The sequence below is a fragment of the Hipposideros armiger genome, unplaced genomic scaffold, assembly GCF_001890085.2.
Source record: "Hipposideros armiger isolate ML-2016 unplaced genomic scaffold, ASM189008v1 scaffold_209, whole genome shotgun sequence".
Lineage (NCBI taxonomy): Eukaryota > Metazoa > Chordata > Mammalia > Chiroptera > Hipposideridae > Hipposideros > Hipposideros armiger.
The window spans coordinates 2,718,117-2,742,183 of NW_017731559.1; the positions used below are offsets into that span (position 1 = coordinate 2,718,117).

The 24,067-nt window shown below is 42.8% G+C and overlaps 1 protein-coding gene across 5 annotated transcripts in view; it reads right to left on the reverse strand.

Moving 5' to 3' along the window:
* Positions 1 to 24,067, reverse strand: part of SLC35D4 (solute carrier family 35 member D4) — a 126,943-nt gene that overhangs the window by 57,147 nt on the left and 45,729 nt on the right. For all 5 annotated transcript variants that reach the window (XM_019653884.1, XM_019653882.1, XM_019653881.1 and 2 more), the window contains 7 exons: positions 23,358 to 23,435; positions 17,379 to 17,404; positions 12,323 to 12,374; positions 10,724 to 10,772; positions 8,924 to 8,969; positions 7,303 to 7,338; positions 3,324 to 3,358 (listed from right to left, as the gene is read on the reverse strand). In XM_019653884.1, coding sequence (XP_019509429.1) covers positions 3,324 to 3,358; positions 7,303 to 7,338; positions 8,924 to 8,969; positions 10,724 to 10,772; positions 12,323 to 12,374; positions 17,379 to 17,404; positions 23,358 to 23,435 — 322 coding nt within the window. The remainder of the gene's footprint in view (positions 1 to 3,323; positions 3,359 to 7,302; positions 7,339 to 8,923; positions 8,970 to 10,723; positions 10,773 to 12,322; positions 12,375 to 17,378; positions 17,405 to 23,357; positions 23,436 to 24,067) is intronic.

Genomic DNA, 24,067 nt, shown 5'->3' on the forward strand with positions numbered 1-24,067 from the left:
AAATTCTGCTGGCTCTCTGAGTGAGGGAGCAAATCCCATTTCTCTGAAGATTACAGAGCATGGAATTGCCATAGTACAAAGTGTGGCACAATCTTACCGCATTCAAGACTAATTGATATTTGAATATGAAGAAAATTTCCTCTCACCACAATTTAGCCCTCAGAACTGGCAGGAAAAAGGGAAGGTTAGTGCCAAGATATGATTAGTACTGTTTGCTTTATCTCACACACAAGCAACAGACGCACCAGGTAACACGGTCATTGCTGGGTCAGATTCTTGCGGCTCTCTTTGCTCTTCTGGTGCCTTGAGACTCTCTCTCTTAATACCACAGCAGAGGGGCTCCATAGAAATACTAAATGCAAACTTTCAAACATGAGAAGAATTTCCCTTCTTTATTACTGTTTAAAACAGTCCGAGAGGAATCAAGGTTCCCAGATTCTTAGAGCCTCCAGATGAACCATGAGGTTGAGAGATCAGAAGAGGAGATAGATTCCACCCACCAGGAAGGAAACCCAGTGCCAGAAGGGGAAACGTGGCAGGGCTTGTGCCTAGGACACGGAGAACTATAGATGTGATCCCTGCCATCACATCCCAATGCATTCCAAAGGTTATGACCCAAAGCTGTATCATCTGCATGTACAAAACAGCTTACCTTTTTACTCACTCATGAGTGAGTAAAAAGGGCAATTTAGTCAAAGCGCTACTGAGAGGCCAGGATCCACCCACTAGAATAGCTAAAGTAAGACTGACAACACCAAATGTTGGTGAAGATGTGGAGCAACTGGAACTCTCACACATTGCTGGGTAAAAGTGTAAAATAGTACAACATGTTAGAAAACTGGCACTTTCTTTAAAAGTTAAATATACATCTACTCTAAGATCCAGAAATTCTATTCCTAGGTATTTAGCCAAGAGATAGAAAAACAAAAATCCACAAAAAGTCTTGCATAAGAATGTTCACAAAAGCTTTATTCATAACAGCCCATAACCTGGAAAACAGCCCAGGTGAGCATCAACAGGTGAATAAAGAAAACGTAGTATGTTCCCATAATGAGAAGTATGTACAAACGTAGTATGTTCCCATAATGGTGGTTGCCAGAAGTGAGGGATAGGAAGTAGGTGAAATGCGTGAAGGTGGTCAAAATGTACAAACTTCCAGGTGTAAGATAAATAAGTCCTGGGGACATAATGTATAGTATGGTGACTATAGTTAACAATACTGCATTGTAGTGAGGTGTGTAAATGTGTAATCATTATGTTGTTTTATATACCCCAAACTAATAATAAAAAAGAGAAAAATACATACTGTATTGTATATTTGAAAGTTGGTAAGAGAACTCAAAAGTTCTCATCATAAAAAAGAAATCTGTAACTACATGTGGTGATGGATGTTAGCCAAACTTAGTGTGGTGACCGTTTTACAATATATACATATATCAAATCATTTATGTTGTATACCGAAAATGAATACAGTGTTAAACGTCAATTTTATTTCATCTTTTTAAAAGCCTGAACAGTCTCTTTCCACGTGGATTTTACAAGCAGCTTCCCTACTCTAGCCAAGATTGTTCTGTTACTCAACAGTCCTCATCCAGGCAGGCACTCAAGGACCAACCCCAGATCTACCAAAGATTCAGGTCAAAGGCGTTCCCCTAACAGGAGACGAAAGGAGAAACAGACACACCTATCTTTAAGGTACCTTGATATACAATTTGTAAAAGTTCTAGGAAAGCAACAAATGTGATCATGGTGACCACACACAGAGCACTTTTATAAACAGAGTGCCTTTACATTACTTAATACACATAGTAGTAGGTGTGGGATGCTCATGGGTTAGATACTGAACTTGGTGCTGGTATAGGTGGAAATCACTGGCTTTTTCTGGAAGGCTGCCACCAGTGTGTACGGAACCCCAAACCTACCTTCCCCAGGGCCTTTGCCACAGCCCTGCTGTGATGGCTGCTAAAGCCCGCAGGACTTCACTGGGGAGCCTCAGCCACTTACAGCAAGAAAAGCCAAGGTCGCCTCTGCTATTGACACCAGTGTCACAGCCAGTCTCAGCAAAATCCTTCTCAGAAGCCAACGCTCTATGCCTGGTCTCTTCTAAGATACCACCTCAGCTACCTGAAAACTGCAGCAAACCAAAGACGCAGCTGGGAATCTTTCCAGCCCAAGCCTCTCTCTGATGAACCTCACCTACCTTGAGTGATTCACCATACGATGTGATCAAAGAGAAGGAATGACAGGTAAGCATCTGATGTCCAATATCCACTCTTTTTTTTTTTGAACTTAAAATATAATTTGTAAGAAAACTGATTCTTCTTGCAAATATCTTTTTCTAACATAAATTATGCATTAAGAGAAAAGTAATTCAAGTTATCCTCATGAGACACGGGTTCGGATATGTCAAATACAATCTAGAAACATTACCAGAGTTACTACCCACAGTTCCCTAAGGATAGGAGGTCCAATAGTCTGAAGCAGCTAAAATCACCAATAGAAAGCTGTCATTGTTTTGGGCACAGCATGAGCTAGAAGGGGCTTTAGAAATAATCCAATCCACTTTTCTCATTTTCCAGGTAGGAGAACCAATACCCTGCCGGCTTGGAAAATGCCGTCTGCATAGCAAATGGTCAATAAACAATTTAAGGAGCATGGCCAATAAAACACGTATTTCCAGCCATACCACACACAGATATGACTGCTTTATCTTTGGCATCAACTGCAAAACTTTTCAAAGTAAAAACCCACAATGAAATAGTGCAATCGTGGGCAATTCCTGCATCTGAAAAACAACTATAGGATAATTGAGACAGCAACAGGTAAACATAAATTTTAAAACTTGTCTTCTTTCATCAGGAAGTAGGAAGATTAGATGATAACATGTGATAAAAATGTATAAAAAGATATCAGTTAGAAATAGAGTGGATTTGAACTTTTTCACCAAATCCTTTAGCACCAGAACCGAAGAGCAGTTCTGGCTGCTTGAAGAATGAATTAGAAGACAATGCAACCGCTAGTTTACTTGGTAGATATGAAACCTGTCTGTACATCTCAGATTGCACCAGATGAAAACATACACAACAAAGTTCGAGAAGGGATAAGAATAAATTCCTAGGCAATAACTCTATAATGGGTTATTAAAAACAGTTTCAAGTATGTGGGCCATTTCTAACACCTGAGTTTGACATCCTGGAAGGCAACCACATTCTTTTATAAAATGTCCCTTGGAGATATAATCAGGTCAGAGCACTGCACTGAATGGGCAATGTGAAACAAACAAACAAACAAACAAACAAACAAACAAACAAAATGATGTTTACCTGTGGGATGAGATGCAAATGCCAGGAGTACCACGCTGAAAAAGAAACAGCAGAGCAGTGAAGAAAGCTTCCCTGGCACTGAGAAAGCAGCATACATGTCCAACCATTCTACTTGGAAATAGTGAAACTGGCCTAAAAGTACACTGTCTGCACTGAGTGGTCTCCTTCTGCCTAAATCCACCTGCTCAGTGAGAGACTGAGAATCTCTTGAAATGCCTCAGGCTTTGGCAAGAAATCTACCCTGTGACGGACTGAGGCTCCATGCCCCACTCAGGGTCAGCCGTGCCGCCAGTGAATATCACGCTCGCCTAACCTACAGAGGATTTCGAAGCGAAACAAAGCACACTCGAAATTACAAATAGGCTGCACTCTAAAAGCTAGCTATTGAACGGGAGATAAGTTGATTTTTGCCACAAAATTAACTGCATAGAAGTCCAAGAAGGTAACCCACAAAATGATCCATCCCATCCACCATGTGCCTGAAAACTACCTGGGCTGCTTTGCAATCGATGCCAAAAAGGATGAAAAGGAGGAGGAGCAATTCTCTTATGTGGGCCGTGTTCACCCTTGGCTCCCTCCCATCTTCCTCTCTGGAAGTTTCTCCCGCCTTCCAGTGCCCATCTGGAGCAACTTCACACTTCCCCAAGCCCACCTTCTACCCTCTCCCATCACAACTCCATGCCATCCAGGCAGCTGATCCAGTTCAAGGTTAGAAATAAAACTTTTTATACAAGTATGGGAGGGAATTTCTTTTTTTAAGTGCTGGATGGCCTACTCTGATTCTTAACGCTGACTGCAAAACAGAATAGCCCGACATCTGGGCCTAAGTTAGAACCTCCGAGGGTATGGCCCAGGCATCCCTTGTTTTACCTTGTTGTGGCCCCTGGTGGTTCTAAAGTGCACCAGGACTGAGAATCATAGCAACAGCATAGTTGGTGACATAATAGACAGTGTGGAGGAGGACAGTTCTGAAGAGGGAAACCACTATTAGCTCAGTAGCTTGGCCCTGCTCTTGGGTTATTTCCTGGCACCGTGTCTGTTTTTCTCAGGCTCTTCCTTTGCTCTATCTCTAAAGCACAGGTTCTCTGATGGGAAGAGGCAGGAGGTGAGGAAGGTCAGAAGGAAGGATACAGAATAGCCACATGTCTGGCCATTCAGCAATTGTGGGTTTGTATGGCAGGGCTTACAGGTTGCTAGAGAAACCACACACGCCACTAACGAGACTAGAGGCTTTCTGTCCTTTGCTTGCCATCTCTTCTTTCTTTGATAAACACACACTCCATTCTTTTATCTCACGGGATCCCTTTTTGTTTATAACTTTAGCAGTAGAAGTTGTTGCTCCTATGACCGGATATGAGGGGCGCGTTTCCATCCCCATATCTCCCGGGGCTTGTCATGATACCCACAATCCCATCACTGGAATCACCCCAAAGAGTGGCCCTGAAATAAAATATTAGGCAGTAAAAATAAGAAGAACTAATTAAATGAAAGAGTCGGGCTCTAATCCCTGTTTAAATTTTGCAAATATAGTGTTACGCCCTCTTAATTTGTACACTGTGCCCGCCTGGGGGGCAAGCACCATATTTTATTCATCTTTGCCTAGCGGGGCCAGACATACAGTAGTGCTCCTCATGAATTGCAATGAATCACCTCTAGGTGTGTATGTGGTGGAGATATGTTTGCAAAGAAATATAACTTGAAGCCCCCAGTAGTTCTAAGATTACACATTATATGAAACTCTAATAAAGAAATTATACCAACATAAAAGGCATATCATGCAAGATAAACAGCAGACCGTTTAAATTCATTCATTCAACAAATATGTATTGAGTGCCTAGTAAGTGCCAGGTACTGTTCTAATTTGGGGAACAAAATAGGAAACATTCCTATGCTCATGGGAAATAAAATGGGGAAATACAAAAAAAATATAATCTCTACAGGCTAAACGCCAATACATTTTTCTCTATTTCACAAGTCATACCCGAGAGACTATCTGTTTCCCTTTGATACACACACACACACACACACACACACACACACACACACACACACACGAAATTTCAACTGCAAAACAAGGAGTGGGGTATGAACAGGGAACATTACAGTAATTTTCTATTTAATAGATCAAGAGAGACTAATGTCCGCTTATCTTAAAAAGAAATGGTGCTAAGCATACATCAAATAATACGCATTCCTTATAAATTACCTAAATTCCTCAGAATTCTGATCAAAGCCAGACCACTTTTAGACATTCCATCTATGTTCCCCCCCCCCATACATAACTTCTTCCTCTACTCTTTCCTTCATCCTTTCCCCTCTACCTTGAGCCTTAGACCTCTATCTATATGAGAAACACCGAAGTGTCAGGGTCAGGGAGCAAATGCCTCCTCGAGAAAACAGTAGTATGTGCCAAGGTTGAGAACCATTCAACTACTTGGCTCTCTCAAAAAAATGGAGAGATCAAATTAGTCCTCGGCCCTGGCAGGCAGAGCTCCGGGCCGGCACCTTTAAGTACAGATCTCTGAGTGCTGGTGACCTCAGTGTCCAGTGCCCATGGAACATTGAATAGCAGTCCTCGTTCTGATTCATACATCTTCCTCACTTGTACTGAAAAAAGACTTGGAAATAGAATAGTGGCTTTAGCCAAGGCTCGGTGTTGGGCTCAGCCAGGAAGCCTCCAGCACCAGAAGTGAACATGCTCACACAGGATGAAGGAGCTGGGGGGGGGTTGGGGGGACAGAGGAACTAGCTGAGGGTCACAGAGGTTCATTTACCCGTCCCCTTATCCTTCTGCTGCTCTAGTTGGCTATAAGTTCTGCGGAGAAGAAGAAATGCCTAAAGGGGTCCAATGTCATAAGAGTGTCTTGAAAAGGCAGCTGGTGAGTCTAGGCAGAGTGGAAGTAATGGTTGTGTTCAGCTGAGCACAAAAGAGGCCCACAGCCGTGCTTGGGGGTAATTCTTGTTATCAAAAAGGTCTTTTAGTAAATACTAAGGTATTTATTATGAGCTTTACCTGCAAATGGAAACTACAGCTCATGATGAACATATTTCAGCCGAGTAACTTCCTCCAGAAATCAGTGCGACCCAATGCTGAGAGGCACCTCTCCGACCTTGGTGCTCTCTACTGAATGTTGCTGCATTAGGCAAACTTAGGTTCCCGGCAGCAAATCTCCCCCTGCTTCTCAGTTAGGTCCTGCAGTACACAGTCTGAGACTACTAAAATCCAAGAATGCGCCCCAGCGATTCCAGTTAGGAATAGCTTAGGGCAAGGGCTCAAATGGAAATCCATATACCGCACTTAAATGTTATAAATCAAGCCTCCAACTTCATCCGACCTGAACAAATACATCTTCAAAACAATCTGGAAGTTCAGATTACAATGTAGAATTGTAGTAAAATGTAAAATGTAGTGGAGTCCTTGGAGCTTCATGTGAGAATGTGGCAGCATGGGGACATCCAGCGTCCTAATGTGCCCCCTTCCCTTTCCACCCCAGGATCCATCCTTCACACTCTTGTGTGTTGACACCTCAGCCTGCATGTCCACCTTCCAGTCACGTTTCTCCCACGAACAACCGTTCTTTGGACACACCCTTGGGTCTAGGAGTGACTTGGGAAACAGACCCAGGGAGGCCTTGGAATAGAGCTCCGGACCACTTGAGGAAGGAATTCTAGGCCCAAGCGAGGAGGGAGGTTGTAGGCGCTGGGGAAAAAAATATCCTCTTAGCCTTCCAGACTCCATATCGCATGGGGAGAGACATGGACTTCTAACATGTGGGGCTAGACGGGGCCCCTCTAGTCTGGTCTAAGGACAGGACTGCTATTTCGTTTCCTCAACTTCTAGCTATCTCACAAATTATTTAACTTGCCTTCCTGGCAGGCATATTGGCTCAGAACTTCCTAATCAAATTATTGGAAAATAAATATCCATTAGCTCTAGTAGGATATGAATTACTCTTTGAAAATGTAAATTATATTTTACCTGAATATATAGTTTAAGTACTGCTGGTCAATGTCACTAAGGAATGAGAGAGAAAAAAAGATAAAATGTGAAATAATAGAAGGGTTTTACATACACAAAATTGTCATTATATTATATCAATACATTATATTTATGTATGTTATTACATTTATAAATTATCAATAAATAGTATGATGCATATACTCAAAACTAGTTCCTGGCTCATTTTTTAAAAATATTTTTTAGTGTAGTGCTATCACACACGTTTTCACTTGTGGCCGATTATTTCTTATGTGTTCATTTGCCAATTTAATGGAGTGCCAATTCTCTCAGGCCACCGGACTATCTTCTAGGGCTAGCATATTTGATAAATAAAAACACAGGACACACAAATAAATCTGAATTTCAGAGAAAGAATAATGTTTTAGTATAAATATGCTCCAAATATTGCATGGGACATACTTACCCTAAAAAATTGTTTTGGGGGGCCAGCCAAGCGTCTCAGTTGGTTAACAGAGCAAGCTCTGAGCAACAGTGTTGCCTGTTAGATTCCCACATGGGCCAGTGAGCTGCGCCCGAGCTGAGCTGCCGCTGAGCTGCCAACAGGTGGCTCAGCTGGTGAGAGCATGTGCTCCTAACAACAAGATTGCCAGTTTAACTCCCACATGGGATGGTGGGCTAGACCCACCCACGACTAATGCTGAACTCGGCACCTTGAGCTGAGCAGCCACGAGTTGCCACCAGGCGACCAGATGGTGACTGGACTTGGGAGCTGAGCCAGCTGCGCCCTCCACAGCTAAGATCGAAGGACAACAACTTGGCTGTTCCCCTAAATAATAATAATAATAATGATAATGATAATAATTTTTTTCACCACTTAACTGTAACTCAAATTTAACTGGCATCCTGTATTTTATCTGACAACTCTACTGGCATTTTGTGGCATAAACACTTTATTAAAAGAACAAAAGATATTCTAGGGGCCCAAAGTCACACAACCTCAGAGGACTCATTCTCCCAGGAGTCATTCCCTTCAGACCTCTTCTCTTTAAGCCTTCAGGCCTTCAGGCAGCCCATAAGCCAGCAGCCAGCTGGCTAGTCCAGGGGCTCTGACCTCACAGCTCCAGCCCAACCAAGGCCTGAATTCTCTTTTTCATTTATAGTTGTCAAGGCTGGTCCATTGACTGCCCACAACAAAGGCCTCATTTTACCCCAGAACAGAGCTACTGCCTGGGGAGACTGCTGGGTCTTAACCTAGTTAAGCAAGAAAGGGGCTGGGGAAACAAGAGAAAAGTGTTGTACCCTTGAGCTGGAGGAAGTAAACTGTGGCCCAAAGCAGCTGGGCACATAATTTTTATAAAAACATCATCTAAATGGCTGTCCCTGAAGGAAGAGGGCAGAAACTTCCCTGCTCTTCACACATCGCTGACGGCTGGCATGTTTGGCTGGCATGTTTCGTGTCCTGGTGGACCCAGCCTGGAATGGGTCAACAGCAAGACAAAGTGCTCCTGGGCAGAGCCAGCTGCCCCCACCATAACCCAGACTTGCGGAGTCTCTGGTTGAACAGAAGCAGCTCACGACACCGTGGGTCTCACCCCTTTCCTAAACCAAACAACAACTCACCAAACTTTAAAAACTTTACCTTAATGCATTGGATTTCTGGGATTTCTGTAGTATCCGATAAGCCCCTGCAAATGAAGCAACACGTGTTATGGCACAGGACAGTCTGTGGTCAGGGGCTGCCCGAACTTCCAAGGGAAGCATAAAATCCACATGGAGAAGGACCCTTCTTCCCAGGAGGGTCCCCCACAGCCACCAGAGGGCGACCAACAACACTTTGGAGGGTTTCAAGGATGAGAATTGCATAATCCCCCTTGATAATGCCAGTTAGTACAGAGTGCTGGGTAGGAAGGCTTGTGATCAACAGAAGGATACGATTAACAGGAAGCTGTTGGTTTCCTCTGCATGGTGAGCTGGAGAAAGAGAAACACCACTGGATTTCTGAACAATGTGTAACAAAGTCAGCGCACAGTTTTTTTCCCTAGGACTATCGACAAGAAACATTCAAAGTATGATTTGAAATATAGTCAGATGGTGTTTTCATTTCACCCACTTACTTTTTTTTTTGGTATACTGATGAGAGTGTCTTTGACACAAACTTGGATCCCTTCCCACCATTTTTAGAGAAAACCAACTAGCATTCCACAAGTGGACTTGAGCAACCATAGCCTGAGCCGTGGTGAGTTAATTAACGTTTGTCACGAAAAAGAGACTACATTGGAAATGAAAACATTTGAGGAAAAGTCCAAACCAGGAAAATCAAACCAGAAAACGCCCATTTAATGTTAACTCTGACAGGTTGCATTTCATCTTCCTATTGTCCAGAGTCACTAAAAAGTGGATATACAATAAGGTCTAAATAATAAGCCTCAATTAGTTAAGTACCGTATTTGCCGGCGTATAAGACGATTTTTTGGCCCTGAAAAATATGCCTCCAAGTGGGGGGTCGTCTTATACGCCAGGTACACTTCAGATAGACTGCCCATAGTGCTTGCCCCGTGCCATAGTGGCCTCCCGATGCCCGCCCACTTCATTCCACATACCGTTCAGGCATCAGCAGCGCTGCTGGGTGTATGCTCGGCTGTGTGCGATTTTGCGAGTGTGGTAAATTCCGGTTACCGTATATTTCTTTACATATGCATTGAAGATTCGCGATTTTGCGCTATCATGGTGCCTGTTAGAATGTTGAAGAGCTCGCACTTGCGCACTAGTGAGGTCCCAGGGAGATGCTGATGCAAGGGTGGACCAGACTGCTATAGTGACAGGGCGGGCAAACAGGGAGCAGGGACCAATCAAATCAGGCTTTGTATACAGCCAACAGCCAACCACAATACTGCACCATTGTACAGTACAGCATAAAAAATGTCGACCAGTCAAACCCCTATCATCCCTATCATGGCACCAGCCAAAAGAAAGAAGTATGATGCAAATTTTAAACTGAAAGTTATAAACTTTGCTAAGGAAAATAATAATTGTGCTGCCGCAAGACAATATGGAGTAACAGAAAAGATGGTTCGGGACTGGAAATCAAATGAGAAAGCATTAAAGAGTATGCCAAGGGGTAAATGTGCATTAAGAAGAGGCACCCCACACTGGCCAGAACTCGAAAAACATGTAGCAGACATGGTGGCTCAACATCGCCAAAACGGTTATGTGGTGACACGAAATACAATACGCTTGTTTGCACTTCAGTGGGCCAAATCAAATCTGATATTGTTTTACCTTTTATTTGGTGTGTGGAAGGTGTGCGGAAGAGGGGGTAGTCTTATACGGCGAGTATATAACAAACTCTGTATTTTGAGTGGAAATGTTAGGGGGTCGTCTTATACGCCCAGTCGTCTTATACGCCGGCAAATACGGTAAGCATTCTTTTAAAACTTACCAACGCAGGATACGTGAATTAAAGCCCAGAAATATCCATCTGGATCAAACTGTAATACAGGATTTGAAAAAATAAAAAAATGGCTTTAGGTTCAGACAAACAGAAAGCAGTCTGGCAATCAGAAACCCTAAATGTTCATGCACAGTGCCAAGCAAGGGTGCCTAGACAGGACTTCTGGGGCCTTGGGTCAGTCCCTCCTCATTTTTTACCCAGTTGACATCTTCCTAACATGCTCTCTGCCTCCAGCACCTTTTTCTCCATCCCACGCTACCCTCACACTGGGCTCTAAAGGGCTAATCTGATGCAGTCACCTATTGCTTAAAATCATTCAACAGTCCCCTAGTGACTTCAGGATAAAATATAAACTTATGACACCAAGGATCTCTATGACAAGCCTCTGTCAACCCATCTATTGCCTGCTCTCCAAAGCAAGAGAACTTGCACCTCCCCAAGTGTGAATGCTTCCCCCCACTGGCTCAGCCCCTTCCTTATCTGTCTCCATCTTATTTCCTGTCTCTATCTCCACCCCCATTCGATTGTAAATTCCAGGAAGGCAGGAATTTGCATGGGAACATACACATACGTAGTAAGTGCTCAATAAAGCTAAATCCCAGAATACTTAGGACACCACCATGACTTTGCCCACACCTGCTTTCTCCTCCTGGCTAATTCTTCCTCACCCTTCAAGATTTAGGTCCAGTAAGCAGAGCCTCACTCTAGCATTAGAAAGATCTGGATTAAAATTCTAAAATCCCCATTTATTAGCTGGTGACCTTTTGGGCCTCATTATTTCTTAGCTATGAAATGGAGATAATAGTAGTCCTGCCCTTGTAGAATTGTTGTGAGATTTTAAATAAAATAAGGCACATAAAGCATTGGCACAGAGCCTGGCACACAGCAGGCTCCCTATAATCATTAGCTGTTTCTACTTCGGGAGTCCCCACATCTTCTTAGGTGTCTCACTGCACCCCATGCCTCCCGGGACGGAGCCCCAGCCTCCCTGTGTTATAATGATCTGTTTATCATCTGTTCTCCTCCTTTTTGCTCTGACTAGACTCTGACTTCTGTCTGAATGAGGGCATTTTTTCTTCTTTGTGCCCCCAGAGCCTGGCTCAGTGCCTGGCACTAAATGGGGACTTAATAAATGCTGGGGAAGAAGAGAAAGAAAAAGACTCAACCATAAAATGACTACTGGGACGCGGGGGGAGGAGAGGGTTGGGTCCTCAGTGCCTAATAAAGAAAAACAGGATAACAAAACAAAAAATCACTCTGTAGATGAGAGTAGAAAAATCAACTGTGCCTCAGTGCGTGAGGCTGAGGCCACTTGGGCGCTGGCCTCAGGGTCTCCAGACATATAGAGAGGACAGACTGCACCCACCACAGCACCCAGAGGCCAGGGCTCTAGGGGCCACACTGCTGCAGCCTTGGGGAGAAGCATTGGCCTGGCCAAAAGGCACCCAGCTCGAAAGCTTTAAATGCCTTTGCATAGGCCAGGGTTATTCTGATTCTAAAAGGAAGGACTAGGAAATTCTGCTCATATACGCAGGCTTCAGAGAGTCAAAGATACTTGGATGGCAAAACGCATTTGCCTAAACTTACGTGGGAGTCATTGAAGGGAAGGCAGCCTGCAGCGGCCAGGAGGAAGAGGGCACTGTGCAGAGGGAAATAAAACACACAGCTTCACTTTTCAAGGTCCAAGAATTTCCCAGAGAACGTGGAGGTTGAAATACATCGATTGCAGCATGGATGAAGCAAAGATCCTGTAAGACCAAGCCCAGCTCCCCTGTCCATCCTCTGAGAACCTCACTACTTATGTAGCTTTCAATTACATGCTCCACTGATAACCAGACCGCTCCTTTCTGGTGCTCAGCTAGTCATTTTCCCAGAGACAGCATTTGCGGGCCATGGGCAAAACCACAGTAGACTCACTTGAGAAAAACAGTATGCCTGTGAAACGTAATAAAGTTTTTTTAAATTACAGATCCCCAAAAATACAGTAGTGGAAAAGGGCNGTTTTTATTTAAACATGTAGCCTAGTAATACAGGAACTGGAGGATGATGTCTTCAAGTCTCCAGGGAAATCATACCAGAGTCTGAATCAGCAATGGTTCAAGAATCTATTAAAGAGTGCTGTGTTCTCGCTGTGCTACCAGATGAAACAGGTAAGAATGTTCTTTTAGAATCACATTTTGGAAATACAGAAACCCTTCATCAGAGGTCTTCAACATCTGCTAGAAAAATCACTACAACATTCTGCAATGGCTTGACAACAGCAGTAGCTGCCATATAATGACACCCTTGACACCTTTGTAGCTGAAAACCAGTGCTATCATTCCCAAGACAGAAGGCTTCAAGGGCATCATCCAACAGTTGGTGGTAATAACACATTCCCAGGAAAACATCTTGGGAGGAGAATGATTCCATCAGGTCACTTGGTGGAGTCAATACATGACATTGCCTTATATTACCCTTGATGTCCTGAATGTCATCAAAATGTCTTCCTTTCAATATTTCTTTTATCTTTGGGTAAAGAAAGAAGTCACTGGGAGCCAGATCAGGTGAGTAGGGAGGGTGTTCCAATACACTTATTTGTTCACTGGCTAAAAACTCCCTCACAGACAGTGCCGTGTGAGTTGGTGCATTGTCGTGATGCAAGAGCCATGAATTGTTGGTGAAAAGTTCAGGTCATTTTCGTCTAACTTTTTCACACAGCCTTTCGGCACTTCCAAACAGTAAACTTGGTTAACTGTTTGTCCAGTTGATACAAATTCATAATAAATAATCCCTCTAATATAAAAAAAGTTTAGCAACATCATTGCAACAAGTTCACCAACTTAATAGTCCGACCTCAGATATTAACTCATTACTTATAGAAGATGCCTAGATTTCATTTTTTGGTCCATTACTGCTGAATACAGTCCTCAAAGAGGCTTATTCCCTTTCCTCCTTTCTTCTGACTTTTCTTAGACTTTTCTCCTTCCCTCTTTACTCTTCCTCTGACTCAGAGAGGGCCACTCTCCCTTGACAAAGTTCAGCCCTAATATTACATGAACACAAGAACCCTGTGATGATACTGCTTCTCACAGAACAGAACTTAGAGCAGGAGTCAGCAAACCATGGCCTGTGGGCCAAATCCCACCTGCTGAAAACAGTGTTTTATTTGCAACAGCCACACGTGTTTGTTTATGTTCTGTCTATGGCTGCTTTCATGCTACAAAAGCAAAATTGAGTAGTTGTGACAGAGCCTATAAGGGACCACAAAGCCTAAAACACTCACTGTCTGGCTCTTGTGTGCCGACTCCTGATTTAGAATAAGGCAGCTTGGGTCTCAACTTCTGGAACTTAGAGCTGGGTTGCCCAAGGCTGCACACACCAGACAGTGTCCCCACGCTAGACACAAAGGACCCTATTACCACTAAGTTCTGTAAAGTTTTATTTTTTAGGCAGTGTCATAACTGGTTTTTCCCGTAACTCAGAATTATCACTTCCTCTCATTTCCCATTTCATTAACTGACCCGAGGTTCTCAACATGTAACCCCCAGAGCATGCTGAAATAGAAGTCCTGTCACTTTCAGTGGGGTTCTGACAAGTTCTGAAGGTCAGCAAGAGCCTCAAGAAAACTANACAGTAGACTCACTTGAGAAAAACAGTATGCCTGTGAAACGTAATAAAGTTTTTTTAAATTACAGATCCCCAAAAATACAGTAGTGGAAAAGGGCAATCAGACTACGATTATGCCACTTATGGAAAAAAACGACACCATGAGAAGCACGTTAAAATCCTTTGCGCATCACTTTAACCAAATGATCAAACTAAATGTCTCCAGTAATGGGACAGATTTACACCATGTGCCTCCTGATACGGTGTACTTTGAAAGGCACATTGTCACTCAGGTGGCAGTCCTGCCAAATATGCAGAGCCTGAACTGAATCATGAGGAAACACTGAGACAAACTCAAATTTAGGGATAGTCGACAAAACAGCGGACTTACACTCTTCAAAAATGTGAAGATAATTGGGGGCCGGCTGAGTGCCTCAGTTGGTTAATAGCTTGCTCAAGAGTGCGAGCTCTGAGCAACAGTCACTGGTTTGATTCATGGCCAGAGCTGAGCTGCCACTGAGCTGCCAACAGGTGGCAGGATGGCTTAAATAAATAAATAAATAAATAAATAAATAAATGTGAAGATGATCAATGAAAGGCAGAGCCTGACTCTTCCAGACTAAAGGATACAAAAGAGAGATGACATCTTTTGAGGAAAAAATTACTTTAAAAGGTAATATTGGGATAATTGGCCAAATTTGAACTTGAACTCAATATTAGGTATAGTATTGTATAAGATATTGACTTTCTAAGTTTAATAATTATACTGTTTATATAAGAGGTTCTTATTTTTAGGAGAAACACTTTAAAGTATTTAGGTATAGGGTCATGATCTCTTGTATACACACACACACACACACACACACACACACATATGAAGAGAGAAAGCAAATACAAAAAATGTTATCAATGGGTGAATCTAGGTAAAAGGTATATAGGAGTTCCTTGTAATGTTTCTGCAACTTTTCTGTAGGTTTAAAGCTTTTTCCCCAAATAAAAAGTTTTATTAGAAAAATCTCTTATACATACTGAAATATTTACAGATGAAATGCTATGGTGCCTGTGATTTGCTGAAGTAAGACACTGGGTAGAGACATATGTTGAAAATTGTTGAAGCTGGGTGATGGGTATACGGGGCATCATTATACTGTTGTGTTTACTTTTATATGTGTTTAGAAATTTTCATAATAAAATGGTTTTTAAAAATTCTTTTAGGAGCAGAGAATGGGGAAAGCTAGATGGAAAGATCTTTTGGTATATGAAACCCAGAAGAGACATACTAAAAACCAATTATCATTGAACCAAAAGATAACGCTAAATGGACTTTCTGATGAATGAGGGCAGCTTTCTGAAAATATCTGTGATTGGCAATGTTACTTTTTTTTTCAAGAAGGCACCGGAAAGCATAAAACCCACATTATCACATACTCTTTCCCCTTCTTTCCATTTTACAATGCAATAAAATATGTAGTGTTGGGCCTGTTCACCACGGACCATTCCATTAGCCAGCAAGCAGCAAAGAATCAAAGGCATAAACAGAATCAGTGAATACAGCATTTTCACTCTTAGGGGACTTTGTCATATGACATCTCTTACCAATATATATTCTATATACATGTGGAATTCTATGTTTCATATATACATATATAATACACAACAACCTGACATTTATAACCTAAGTACACTGACAATAGTAATACTTAATCAGCTCTGTCGACAACCCCACACCCCCACAGTCCTCACTATTGTCATCATGTGTAGTTGTGGACCCAGCAGACTAGCCTGAATGGCTCAGCCTGAGGCAGGAGGACTGGTACAGAGGGATGCTCACAGCTGAGGCCTCACAGCCTTGGGAAGGTCAGGTCGATGACTTGGGACATCCTGAGGCACAGGAAGGTTCTCCTTTCCAGCCCACCAACTTTTTTTCTCTAGCCTCACCAACTTTCAAGGAACACACACAAATGAAAGATTCCAAGGCACCAGATTGCTGAGGGATTCAGAAGCAAAGGGTGGGAGTGAGTGGAAGGAATCGTCAGGAAGGTTTTCTGTCCAGGACTGTCCAGAAATAGGCAGGTTTTAGGTGGGAGAAGAGGAGAATCGTAATGGGTTTAGTGTCTACCTACAGTGCAAAGCTTTATAGCATATAGGACACTTCCTTTCCACAGGCAATGAGTGTTCAAGATCCCTTAGACAGACAACCCCTAAGAGATGAGGGGAGATGGTGGACAGCCAGGTGTGAGACAGCCTCTGGTTTCCGGCCAAACTTGGCCTTGAGCAATATCTGATTGTATCAGGTATTAGAGGGCTTTAATGCCTCTCTTTAATACCTACTAATCTTTTAAATAACAGGATGAGTCCTGATGGTTCTTTTTTTTCAAGTAGCAGCCTGTAATAAAGGCAAAAAACAAGACTGGATGAAAGCTCAGATATACCTGAAACAAAAAATTCTAAATCTGTGTTTCAAAGCATCTCTGTTGGTTTTCTATCTACAGGCCTGAGCTTTGTATAATAGCTCCTGAAGAGGAGGTAGGGAACAGTCAGAGCATACCTGGGCACAGGGACCTGCCTGAGAGTGCAGCTGAGGGAAATGAAGCACAGAGAGTGATGACACCTGCCCATGGGCACTTTGCTGCGGTCCAGGATCACAATTCAGATCCCTGGACTCACAGGCTAGTGTTTTTTTCCACAAGGGCAATTCTTAAAAACCCAATAAACTACAATCATTATTTTTAAAATTTTATGGCTTTCCGTGTTTTCCATTTCCATTCTCCGTAAGTATTGCACAACACTTAGTAAAGTTTTGGGCATCAACAACTGAAATCTAGCACGGATTGTTTTTGCCTTAGGAATAAAATAGTTCAGAAAATGATAGTAAGTTTTAGAACAAGACACAAAATTGGGCTGAGTATTTATAATAAATTTCTCTGTCAACTCTTAGGAATGATCGTCATCAAACACTTTATCATTAAAGTTAAAAATCAGGTTAAATCTTGTATTTTAAAGGTGTTTTTTGTTTTGTTTTGTTTTTCGTTTGTTTGTTTTTTAAAAAACTTACCTACAGATCTTTGCAGAAGAAATTTTCTGTACAAAAAAAAGAAACTTACAGTTAGTCTTTAAAAACTTTTTTTTCCTAAAAGAGAATATTTATATCAAGAGGCAAAAAAAAATATATCGGAGTAAGTTTATTGGGGGCTTAACACTCTGTGGCACTTTAGTATTTATTGAGGCTTTTTCTGTTTGGACCAAATGAAGAATGACTCAGAGATTCAGAGTTGAGTCACTTCGGCAAAGCACCCGGGATATGCTGTTTTACCACTCTCACCATTAGAATTATGTTCACTCATGAAAAAAAACACAAAATGATGCCAGAGTCAAGCCTTCCAATATCTTACACACCATGAAAGTAAGAGAGAGAGAAAAATCTATGTAACCTGTGCAAGAAAAGAAATGAAACTCATGTTCAACTTCTATTTCAGTCTGTCTCTTTAAATTTTCCTTTCATTAATCCAGCTCTGACTCTCAGAGGTGCTATAAATTCTCTGGTATGATGTGTAAATTAAGAAACAGAAAAGAGGAGAATGGACATTTGATTCCACCCCTATAGAGAAGATTTTTAAAAAGGCAAGTTGAGGAAATCTAAACTTGGCACNACCACACACTACAAATGGCCAATAAACACATAAAAAGCTCTTCAACCTCCTGAATAATAAGAAAATTTTAAGACAATGATATATAAGGTTTTGCCTAAGAAACTAGGACGTTTTTAAAGTAAGTATGACTGTGAGATATAAATTGGTACCTTTCTGGAGGGTATGTATGTTAATACTTGGCTACATTCATCAAAAGCCTTAATACACGCATACTCTTTGAGGTATTTAAAGGTATGTAAGATGTTTTCATTTACAAGTGGACTAAAACTGCATTCTGGTCTTGTTATTGGTCATGAGATATGCCAGCACCTCAGGGCTTGCCGTTGCTTCCTCTGCCTGGAACCCTCTCCCTCCAAACACCTGAATGGCCCACTGTCTCATGTATTCAGATCTCTAACTCAAAAGTCATCTTATCCCTGAGTCCTTCTTACCTGCCTTATATAAAGTAACAACCCCCACCTCCACCCACTGGCGCGCACACACGTCTATCCTCTTAACCTGGCTTCCTTTTGCTCTACACTTATCGTCATGTGACACATTATACCCTTCCATTTTCATTTGTTTCTTGTCTGTCTACTTCAATTGAATGTAAGTTAGGACAAGGATTGTTGTTTGTCTGGTTCACTGGGCACCTAGAGCAATGCCTGGCTTATACAGTAGACACTCAAATATTTGTTGAATGAATCACCATGTATTACTTTTCTAATCTAAAAAAAGAAAAAGTTTTCCCTTCTCTCTCTACATTGGTACAAGGGGAAAACAACAGCAACAAAATATATCAGGAAACTCCAGTCGTAACCCTAATTCACGTTTCTTCCTCTGCTTTTCTCAAGCCCTTCAGAGACTTGGCTCAATTACTGGAGTTTATAGCTACTCAGTTTTTAAGGGCAGGAGTGAAAGCAAAAAAATCTACATCCTGCCATCTGCCTCTTTGAAATGGCCCTAATGGGGCATTCAAACAATTTCAAATTCAATAAATATTTATAACACTCATGTTACAACCTATAACTATGACAACAAAAACTAATTGCATTAAGAAACAAACAAATGTGTTTTTTTTCAATAGACATGAACTTAGAAACTTGGAATGGAGGCTATTTTGTTTTGTATAATAATTTATCTCTTTTTCTTCTTAAAAAGTCATACCGGGCTGTCCAAGTGGCGCGTTGGTTAAGAGCTGGCTTGGGACGCCAGAGGGCCTCGGTTTGGATCCCACGTATGAAGGCCAGTGACACTGTCCTCTACAGCTAAGATGCTGAACAACAGCTCAACCTGGAGCTGGACTGCTGGCGACGNAATTAAGAAACAGAAAAGAGGAGAATGGACATTTGATTCCACCCCTATAGAGAAGATTTTTAAAAAGGCAAGTTGAGGAAATCTAAACTTGGCACTTATAGCTCCCTAAAATGAAGACATTCTAATGCACACTGGCTTGATTGCCTCCTTTCTTATTAGTCAGTTTAAGGCAGTGGTTCTCAACCTGTGGGTTGCGACCCCTTTGGGGGTTGAACGACCCTTTCACAGGGGTCGCCTAAGACCATCAGAAAACAAAAAGATATTTGCATTACGATTCATAACAGTAGCAAAACTACAGTTATAGAGTAGCAACGAAAATAATTTTATGGTTGGGGGTCACCACAACATGAAGAACTGTATTAAGGGGTCGCGGCATTAGGAAGGTTGAGAAACGCTGGTTTAAGGGAATTAGTCCTTTGCACTCAGGAAGACACTTCTAGCCAGGAGAAGCACAAATTGTCCTATATTTGATAGGGGAAAGGTCAGGTGAGATAAAAGATTAATTCTGAACATTTCAAAAGGATTATTTTGTTAGTTGAGGACAAACTACAATTTTTTGACACCAGTTCAGGTAAAGGGTGAGGTATGACCATATTGTTTAAAAGGGAAGTGCTGACAGAGAAACATGTGGTTTGCTATGAAGGCAATCTTAAATTTTCACACATTACTAAATAATCCAGCATGCGTTGTTTTAATCAACAGATTCTGTTTGTGAAGAAAGCAGTGGCTGGCATCTTTACATCCTTCAATCCCTTATTTTTGTGGACCTTCCTCAGTGGAGGCCAGAGGCAGCGCCCATCTTGGCTCCACTGCCCCCTGGTGGGGACACCTATCCCTTGAGTACAGAAAGGATAACACACTCAAAAGTGACCTGGCCCACTTGGGTAATTGTCCCCATCATGAGAAAAAAAAGGTTCTGAGCTAAATATAACCAACATCTCAACAGTTTGGTAAAAGAATAGGAACAGAGAGAATAGAGATGAAAGGAATAGTTCAACCCTTCCATGAGTAACAACATGTCCATCTGGCAACTGTTTGGGGGCTTCTATTACAGGGCAGCAAACCAACCCAGGGCTTGAAAGAGTTCACCCGTTCCACAGAGGAGAGAACTCTTTTTTTAAATTTTAAACTCCTCTGACTAAAGGAGCCCAGAATCTGAAATATGCAGACTAAAAATGAGCAATAAATTCATTACTGAGCTCCACTCCCTCAAGGCTCTGAAAACACCTAAAGGGTTAATGTCAGGGCATTCACCTCTTCAGTCCCCTCAGTCCCAAATCCAGTAATAAGTCCTAATGATAGCTTAGGGTTCTAACTGGGTCAGCATGCTCCTCAAAAGTCACTGCCAAAAGTAACAATAAATGCGAGGTCAGACAATTAAGTTAGTGAACTCATCCTAGAAAAAGTGCTACATGTCTCACTGCTGAATATCACTACGGTCACCTTTGAAGTACTCCCCTTGGGAAGCTATGCACCAATGCCAGCACCTAGTCCACCCTTCAAAGCAATTTTGGAACTCTTGTTCTGGAATGGCCATCAGAGCTCTCATATTACCCTTGATGCCCCGAATGCCATCAAAATGTCTTTCTTTCAATATTTCCTTTATCTTCAGGTAAAGAAAGAAGTCATTACTGATCAGGTGAGTAGGGAGGGTGTTTCAATACAATGATTTGTTTCCTGGCTAAAAACTCCCTCACAGCCAGTGCCATGTGAGCTGGTGCATTGTCGTGATGCAAGAGCCATGAATTATTGGCGAAAAGTTCAGGTCGTCTAAGTTTTTCATGTAGTCTTTTCAGCACTTCCAAATAGTAAGCTTAGTTAACTGTTTGTCCAGTTGGTACAAATTCACAATGAATAATCAATCCCTCTGATATCAAAAAAGGTTAGCAATATCATTGCAACAAGTTCACGAACTTAATTGTCAGGCCTGATACCTAACATTACTCGGGGTTAGCTAACTTACTCTGACGGCTATTTACTCTGTGCCAGTGCTGTTCTCTACATGTATTAACTCACTCACTGAGTTTCAAGTTATTTGAGAGTCTTGGGTTAGATGCTATAGGTGAGGACAACTGAGGAGGCCCTGAGAAATAAGGTCAGTTGCCCAAGGTCACACGGGTTGGGACAAGGTGACCTAGTTCCAGAGCCTGACCCTTTATGGTGCTATTCTGCTACAACCCACCTGTCGGTACTGCCATGACACCCTGCCAGCCTTTTCAGGCTACTAGCCTTCATTTGCTCTTTCTGACTTGGGAGATGATGATCAGGATTGGGAAGACTAAGTGAGAAGCGGATTTGGAGAAACATCTCAGTTCCATTTTGATCCCTTTGCATTTCAGAGGCTCAGGAAACAGCCAGGAAGAGAACCAGAGGCCAGCAGACCACAGGGATCTGAGCTCAAGACAGAGGTCTGAGCTGCAGATGGGGACTCAGGCGTCTCCAGTGAAGGGAAGTAGCCAGCCATGGGTATGGGTGAGGTTGTCCAGAAAGCGTATGGTGTGGGAATAACAGGCTCCTGAGACAGAACCCTAGGAAACCCTGAAGGACAGATAAAGGAAAATAAGGAGATGGACAGGTGGCTGTGAAGGAAGAGCCAGAGACTCAGGAAGAGACCAGCGTGTGTGTGTGGAGGGGTGGGGATGAAGATCAAGGGGACTAAGAGAGACAAGAAAAGGGAGTGGGGGTGATGAATGGTGTAAAAGACCAAACAGAGTCCCATAAATGAAGCCACCAGTGACTTCAGTCAGAGCAATCACAGGGTAATGGTGGGGCAGAAACAGGAGGCAGCTGAAGGTGAGAGGGACATGAGGATGTGGACAGCACGGAGGCCAATCCTCTTAGGCACTGTGGTGGGGAAGGGAAGAACAAGGGGAGGTGGAGGTGCAGGGGGTGCACAGGGTGTTCGCTTTCCTGTTAAGTTTTTTTTTTTTTTAAGCTGAGCCATCCTGCCACCTGTTGGCAGCTCAGCGGCTGCTCAGCTCAGGCCGGGAATCGAACCGGTGACCCTGTTGCTCAGAGCTCGCATTCTTGAGTGAGCCCCTAACCAGCTGAGCCACTCAGCTGGCCCAAGTTTTGGTTTTATGAACACAACATTCAGAGCTGGGTTGATGTAAGTGGGTCTCCCAGGGCCTGCTCCACCCATGGTGGACTGAGAACACTGAGCATGTTGATGGGCTCAGGGAAGTAAGGCAGCACAGAGGGAGAAGTTAACTACCCTTAAAAGAGGAGGGTAAACCATGGAGCTACCTCTGAGTAGCAGGCAGGGATGACAGGGGCGCACAGGTGTGCCGTGTGGCCTTGGCCATGGGAAGGGCACCCCACTCTCCTGCATACCTGTAAGAAGTATGCTCCCTGAATGGCCCACCAGCTTCTCTCTGGTTTAAAAGTTCCAAAATTTTGATATGAAACCATTTCAAATGGGTAGATGTTAGAAAAAAGAAACTCCCGAAAAAGGGACCACATTAAAACCACCACTAATAACATTAGTAAACACAACTAACATGTACAGAGCACCTACTATGTGCCAGAAGCTGTTGGAAGCACTGAACACGTGTGCTGCGTTACATCCTCCCAACAACTCTATGAGGTGGGTGACGTTACCATCCCTTTTCACAGATGGAGGCACAGAAGTGAAGAAACTTGTTTGAAACGGTGTGAGGCCGAGCTGGGGCTGGGAATAGGGAATGTCCCCAGAGTGGGCCAGTGCTCCCCGCACCCTACGTGAAGCTGGGCCATATATGTCCACGTGGTGTAGGCATGAGCTCTGGGTGGGAATGTTTCCTCCACCAGATCCCCCAGCCGCCTCCTCCTTGTATCCAGAGACCCTGGCTCAGGCCTGGCCTGGAGTGGAGCTCCATTCAGCTGAAGAAGTATTTCCACATATGTTTGGTGAACTGAAGGGAGGTCAAAACCATGGTCCTTGAAATTCGTGACCACTGTCAGGCAGCCTTGACAGGAAACAGATGGCAGGAAAAGGTAGACACTAATTTGGGCCATTAAAACCTAATAATAATACATTTTCTTAAAAAGGTGTGTCTTTGAAATTTAAAGCGAGGGAAGTGAAACTAGCATTGTACATTATCATTTACCTCTTTCCGAAAGCACTTCTGGTGCCCACAGATAATAACTTCGGCTACATTATGCAAAGTGAGAAACACAGGAATGGCCTGAAAGAAAACAGAATAACAAGCATGAAAATATTTTCTTTGCTCTCATAATTACATAATTCTTGATTTCTGCTTAAAAATAAAGATCTGTGGGAACTTTTGGCATTCACATGTATAATCCTCTCCAGCAACAACCCTTCTGCGTGGATGAGTGTTCTTAGTGGTAGTATTATGCTTCGGAGGGTGGGTGTAGAGGCTCCCCTCCAACAGGTATTCTCATCAATACACATTTATTAAGCACCCACTGAGTGTCAGGCACTGTGCCAGGTGCAGGAGGCACATCCTGTGAACAAGGTAGACACATAATAGGGAGACTGTCCCTATCGAGGTAAGGGCTCTAGTGGAGCACACAGAAAGGTGCACATAACCATTGTGGGGAGAGCAAACCTTCTCAGAGGAAGTGAAGTCCAAAGTCTAAATGAGAACTGAATGATGAACTAGAGTGGGGCAAACAAAAAGAAAGGACATGGAGAGTGTTGCTGGCACAGCCCAGAGAAGAGCATGAACCCGGCTCCTCTGGGAACCGGGGGAGTTGAGCCGGGTGGAATATAACATTGAAGGGAAGTTGGGGAAAGGAAGATGGAGAGGTAATCACAGGCCATGTCAAGGAATCAGGACTATGCTGAAGGCCA